The 7,132-nt window shown below is 40.5% G+C and overlaps 1 protein-coding gene across 4 annotated transcripts in view; it reads right to left on the minus strand.

The window, feature by feature from the left end:
* arhgap19 (Rho GTPase activating protein 19) overlaps nucleotides 1–3,731 on the minus strand; it is a 49,034-nt gene extending 45,303 nt beyond the window's left edge. For all 4 annotated transcript variants that reach the window (XM_062976350.1, XM_062976348.1, XM_008123068.3 and 1 more), the window contains exon 1: nucleotides 3,615–3,731. In XM_062976350.1, coding sequence (XP_062832420.1) covers nucleotides 3,615–3,694 — 80 coding nt within the window. In that variant the 5' untranslated portion in view covers nucleotides 3,695–3,731. The remainder of the gene's footprint in view (nucleotides 1–3,614) is intronic.
* Nucleotides 3,732–7,132: the final 3,401 nt, after the last annotated feature.

A 7,132-nucleotide genomic window follows, 5' to 3' on the forward strand; every position in this document is an offset into this window, starting at 1 on the left:
TACAAGCATAACGTAAATTTTCTGAAGAGCACTGGACACGTACATGCTAACAGATCATATTTAAGGAATTTGTAGGTACCAAGTTATTCAAGAGATTGCCTGATTTACTGTTTACTACCACAAATCCTGTCATCAGTGGGAAATTATCTTCCAGTAGTATTTAAGATGCCAGAGTCCAGTTCATATCTGCTTTGAAAAATGGCACAGCACCCATGTTCTGAAGGTTCCTCTTCCCCACAGTACAAATGTTTCTCAAGTCTACTGAAAACTTGATTGTTTCTAGAAATGTTTAAAGAGAAGGTCATGCTGCCTTTGACCTGTGCCATGCAACAGTCATCTTTTAGGGTTATATTGCACCAAATCAAAAATTTGGCCAATTTTTCTTAGAATGTATTATTATATATGACCAGTATCTCTCTCATGAATTTTATTATTAAATTAGAAATCCATAAATACCAGTAATTGAATACATGGAAGAAGGTATTTATATATTTATTTATATTCTACCTTTTTCCAAGTTTGAGACTAAATGTAGATTATAGTAGTTTTAAAAATGGGTTTAAAACGCATAAATATAAAAGTTAAAAAGTGATCAAACTGTTACAAAAAATTAAAACTAGTTAAAAACATAAGTATGAAAATCACAAAAGAAAAACAAAAATAATAAATTGAAAATTCAATACATTACATAAAGTGTCTCCTACCTAAATGGTCTGTTGAAACAGACGTTTTTAGCTGTTTATAAAAAAAAAAAAGGAGGAAAGGTGCCAGGCTCTCTAAAAAGGCCTCCTCAACAAATCTCAGAATATGAGCATGTTAGAAGAGAATACAGCCCTTCAAATGACCTGGACCTGAGTTATAATAGGGTTTCATAGGTCAAAACCACAGCTTTAATCATGCTAAGAAACACACTGGGAACAGATGCAGCAATTGACTTGCATGCTTCCTGTAGCCATCCCCAGTTACTAGTCTGGCTTGAGCTGAAGTTGCCAAATACAATTCAAAGGCTGCCTCATGTAGAGCATAATATCGCAGTTCAACTGGGACGTAACTAAGGTGTGTGTCTCCGTGAACAGATCTGACATCTGAAGAATGGGTGCAACTAGAGCACAAGGCTGAACTGTGCAGATGTACTCCTAGCTACTGCCAAAACCTGGACTTCTATGTCCAAAGTGGCTTCCAGGAGCAAACCCAAGCTGCAAACCATTGGGAGTGCATGTCATTTTATCTAGCGTAAGCCTGGCAGCCTTAAAGCACATTGTGTTTGCTCTTCCCCATCTGGAGGCCACAACTGAAAAAAGAAACCATGAAGATTATTGTCATAGCCCAGGTCAAGAAGCACTGATATAAACACTCTGATGGGGCGGCGGGGGGGGGGGGGGGGGGGGGGTTGGCAGTTACCCCCCCTTCCCAATATGTCAAAGACTAGCACTATATTAGTTCCTATTGGCCATAATTTCTTTGTTTCTTTCCTGGAAACACATCAGGAAACAGCACAAGACCAGGGCCAATACACTGAGTAGCGCTGGCTTATAGTATAAATTTCAAACTATTTAACATGTTCTCAGGCTTCCACTGCTTCCACACCTTGGTTCCCTTCAGCTGATTTTAACTAAAACTTCCATAATGCTTGTCATTACTTATAGGCATTGTAGTCAGTGCCTGAAAAAGAACATTTGGACTAGAGCTCCCATGAGAGCAGTGGCTCCCAATCTTAGGTATCTGTCCAAACTCACTGGAACTTTGTAATGTAATAGTACTAGTATATCCTAAGTAATATTAATAATGTTGTAATATATTGTATGTTGTATATACTACAACTTACGATATTGTACAATATATTATATAATACTAATAGCATAATATACTGGTAGCATATTCTATATATTGTGGTATAATAATATGGTACAATATAATAATATATAATATGATAATTGAATATTATATATTACATATAATATTACTGGTAATATTGCAGTATAATGTGTTATTATTTTTATATAGATGTGGATTTGTTTTTGGGATTTGGGGTTGGTTATTTTTTGTCTTTATTCAGCTTCTCACGGCATGGAATGTTTGCTGATACCTGAGTCCCCTTAGGGAGATAGGGCAGAATATATATGAAGTTTTATTATTATATTATTAACTTCTGAGAGTTGAAGTCCAAAACATTTAGTGGACCAAAGATTGGAAACTAGTGCTCTAGATTTGTGGTAGTCAGATGCACACTAGAGATGACAGAGCAGGACTTGGAACATGGCGAACAGAGGCGGAATTTGTTGAGGAAAAAATGCTGAAATTACTGCCTGATATCCCACTGATGTGCGTGGCCACCTTGAGTGTAAACCCTGCACAGCTTATCAAATGTTGTCTGATTTTGAAGTCTTAAAACCAAGACACTCTGTCATCCAAAATGCTACCAATAGTGGAGTGTGGCAGGCTGTTATCCAGATGGCAGCAGCCAAAGGTATCAAAACAAATGTGGTCAGAGATAGACCCAATCTCCAGGAACTAGTGATCAGATTAAAGTCTCTTGGAGCTGACCATGTCATCACAGAGGACATGCTGAGAAAACCAGAAATGAAAGAACTCTTTAAGACAACTCTTTAAGCCTGCTTTCGCTTCGAATGGCGTAGAAGGGGAAAGTGCTACTGAGTTGCTGTGTCATTTACAGCATAAAGGGACAATGGTTACCTATGGTGGGATGTCAAAGCATTATTTATTTATTTACTATATTTATATCCCGCCTTTCTCTATCCCAAGGGGGACTCAAAGCGGCTTACATATGGCACCTGCATAGTGCACAGATGGCACCTGCATAAAAACAAACTTGAAGTAAAATGAAATTAAAATTAAATACATACATAAAAACACAATTAAAATACATTCCAATGTTAAAACATGTCACCCAAAAGCAAGGTCTAAGGCAGCTCCACAATCAATTGGACGAAACTCCATGAAGCCATATGTATCGGAAAAGCAGATCCTCCTTATGTGAAATACACGCTACATAACTGGTTCCAATGGAATTCAATTCTCACTGGGCTAAGTGCTATTTGGTCTAGGAAACTGGACAATTTCATAGACCGAATGGCCTGTGGCTTGAGAGGGAGAGATGGACTACAGATATAGAAATGATCTCACCTGTAGACCTTAAATATATATGAAAAGAGTAGGCAAAGAGTAGGCATCCCACCTGAAATCCTGTATCTGACTACTGCAGAATTCTGGGGCTTGTAGTTTGGGGAGGAGCCTTTATCATGCTCGACCAGAGAGGTCCTGAGCCTCACAAAACTACAGGCCCCAGAATTCTGCAGGAGGCGCCGCAGAATTTCAAGTGGGACGCATTCTCTTTCAGCTCTAGTGTGCTGAGGCTCCAGCTTTTCCAAGTTCTAAAAGAGCTGAAAATACCTTGCAGGCCTCTGATCTGGGAAAGCTAGACTCTGCCTACAAGGACCTTGGCGAGTGGCTTGGGCCTTCTTCCCTCCCTACCTACAGGCATTTCTCCGTTGCCTTCCACCAAGAACCACTGATCTCCCCCTCGCTATTCCCCACAGAGGACCGCAAGGCTACCTTCCGCCTTCTGCGCAGCTACGGCTCGACAGCCATCTTACCCGCGGTTCCGTTTCTCTCCTTCACTTCCCCTCACAGCCGATACCGTCGCCATCTCATATCTGCCGCTCTGCTTTCCCATTGGCAGTTCAACTGAAAAGCCGATTGGCTGCTTCCCAAGATGTCCTGCCCACTCTCACGCAGCTATTGGCCGGTTCGAATGCTCAAACTGCCTAACGACCGCCTTCACTGGCTCGAGGACAATAGAAAAGGAAGGAGGGCGCAAAGTATTGTGGGGGATGTAGTTGGGTTGCTGTGAGTTGTCCGGGCTGTATGGACATGTTCCAGAAGCATTTTCTCCTGACGTTTAGCCGCATATGGGAGGCATCCTCAGAGGTTATGAGGCCTGTTGGAAACTAGGCAAGTGGGGTTTATATATCTGTGGAAGGTCCAGGTGGGAGAACGAACACTTGTCTGCTTGAGGCAAGTGTGAATGATGCAATTGGCCACCTTGATTAGCATTGAAAATCTTTGTATCTTCAAAGCCTGGCTGCTTCCTGCCTGGGGGAATCCTTTGTTGGAAGCTGTTAGCTAGCCCTGATTGTTTCCTGTCTGTAATTCCCGTTTTCTGCGTGTTGTTCTTTATTTACTGTCCTGATTTTAGAGTTTTTTAATACTATTCGCCAGATGTAGTTTTCCAGATGCATTCAAAGGCCTTTCCTGTGGCTGCATTAAAAAAGAATGGCAGCTGTCCTGTAAAGTGCCAAGTTCCTTTCGGTTTGTGCCTTTAATGAAGTAGCTAAAAGCTTCACTAGGTTGTCCTGGTTTCTTGGTGACTTTTAGCTCTCCACAAAAAGGCTCAAAGCTTCTCTGACAAACAATAACAAATACACTGGTAAATAATAGGAGCAACATTGCCATGGAGTCATAAATGGAGAAGCCTAGTATACTGTCATATCTTTAATGGCCGTTTTATATGGAGCAGCTAGTAGCCATGGACCATAAGGAAGGCTGAGCGAAGGAAGATGGATGCCTTTGAACTTTGGTGCTGGAGGAAAATCCTGAGAGTGCCTTGGACCGCAAGAAGATCAAACCAGTCCATCCTCCAGAAAATAATGCCCGGCTGTTCACTGCAGGTAAGGATATTAGAGGCAAAGATGAAATAGGGTTGTTGTATGTCTTTCGGGCTGTGTGGCCATGTTCCAGAAGCATTCTCTCCTGACGTTTCGCCCACATCTATGGCAGGCATCCTCAGAGGTTGTGAGGTATGGACCTCACAACCTCTGAGGATGCCTGCCATAGATGTGGGCGAAACGTCAGGAGAGAATGCTTCTGGAACATGGCCACACAGCCCGAAAGACATACAACAACCCTGTGATTCTGGCCATGAAAGCCTTCGACAACACATCAAAGATGAAATACTTTGGCCACATAATGAGAAAGCAGGAAAGCTTGGAAAAGATCATGATGCTGGGGAAAATGGAAGGAAAAGGGAAGAAAGGCCAACCAAGGGCGAGATGGATTGACGGTATCCTTGAAGTGACTGGCATGAACTTGAAGGAACTGGGGGCGGACGGCTGACAGGGAGCTCTGGCGTGGACTGGTCCATGAGGTCAAAAAGAGTCAGAAACGACTATGTGAATGAAGAAGAGTAACCATGCTGTTTTAAGATGTATGATAAGTATTCGCCCCAGCTGATGATTTATTATTATTTTGTTTAGCATTCCTAGCTGCTCTGTGTCTGTTAAAAGAAAAGGCAGGATGATGACAACAATAATATAGAATAAATATTTGCTGTGTGCTTAGCACCAGGTGATTTTCACTTTGCGCAAGCTAGAAATAAAGTTCTTGTTTCTCCCTTCCTAAATTCTCTTCTTATTGGCTTAAGAGACTGATGCAGCTTTGGGGTATCTAGGACTCAGGTAACACACCCATTTTTAAATTGCTTCGTCCATTATATAGTTCTATGTGCTTTTATTTTTTCAACAGTTTGTTTCACTTGTAATCTTCCCTGACCACCAATATTATGTGAAAAAGCTAATCAATATGATTTCAAATATATAAAGTGGAAGTGTGTGTCCTGCAGAACAGGTATGGCATGGCATGTGTGTGTCCAAAGTCTTCAGACACATACCGAGCATCCATCCCTAGGGAAAAATGGCCCCAACTCAGTTTCTCAGCCAAAAAAGGTTAGAATGGTTATAGAACAATTGAAATCATGTTTTGCAGGCTATTCCAAAAAAGCAGGCCCCTTCCACACTGTTCTTATCCCAGGATCGGATCTCAGATTGTCTTATTATCCCAGATTATCTGGCAGTGAACACTCATATAATCCAGTTTGAAGCAGATAATCTGGGATCTGACACTGGGATATAGGGCAGTATAGAAGGGGCCTGAGTGACATTCTGTGGTGACACACTTCAACTGGCCAATAATTAGATTGGATGGCCACCCAGTGTCCAGAGCATTCCTGCAGATCATGTAAAGCATTTGGTTATCATTTTGTTTTTAATATGCCTAACTCTGTTTGATTCCACTGCTATTATCAATATGTTGAATACCTGGTCTGGCTCAGAAATTTATGACTCGAGTTATGTTTTTACAAGTTTTGATTTTAAGACTTCTTGTTCTCATGTATCTTCATGACAGCTAGCTTATGGCGACTTTATTACCGGCAGTCCCCAAGTTACGAACAAGATAAGTTTTTTCTTAAGTTGAATTTGTATATAAGTTGGAACAGGTACATTTTAAAGTGTAACTCCAGACGTGTGTGTGTGTGTGCACGCATACTTTGGATAGTATAAGATATTCCCCATGATAACTCTTCCAGGAGTCCCAGGATTTCTCTCACTTCCTGGTGTCTCCCCCCCATTTTAAACTATGAGTCATTTTTAAGTTGGATGTTTGTAACTTGGGGACTGCCTGCATACAGTTTTCTTGGCAAGATTTATTCAGAGTAAAGAACAGCAGGTAAATATTCTCCATTTAAAAAAAATCTTGCCCCAATAGGGCAGGGCTGCGTGCAAAACGAGATTTATATGAAATAAAGGGGAATTCAGAGATAGCAAAATAAACTCTGTGACAGAAATGAATTTATATGTACCAAATCTTAATTAAGGTAATCAGAAGCAGTTAAATTTGTTTTACTGTTGTGTCAGATTATAAATTTCTTAATATAGATTCATATAAAGGTAGCTCTCCTTAATATTTGCCTTAGTATATAAACAAATATGAAAACATGTGCAAAGAGGGTTATTGGCAGGTAAAAATTTGGGAAAGAAAACAGACTTTGCTGAATAGCAGCAAATACGTTTGTATTCTATAATTCAAAGCCTTTGTCAATAAGAAATTATCTAAAATTATCTACAGTCTGCTCTTCTCAAAAGGTCTTATTTCCTCATGACAGTTCTCCTTTGTCTTCATAAATGTACCACACTCATCTCCTCTCTCAGAATAAGACTATGGAAACTCCTAGAAGTCTTCCAGTTCCTAGACACAATGTGGCTCCTTCTGGTATTGTTTCAAGTACCTACCAAAATGACAGAACAGGCAGTTGCTTCTTATACTCTTAAGACAGAGA

Source organism: Anolis carolinensis, chromosome 3 (assembly GCF_035594765.1).
Source record: "Anolis carolinensis isolate JA03-04 chromosome 3, rAnoCar3.1.pri, whole genome shotgun sequence".
Taxonomy (NCBI): Eukaryota; Metazoa; Chordata; class Lepidosauria; order Squamata; family Dactyloidae; genus Anolis; species Anolis carolinensis.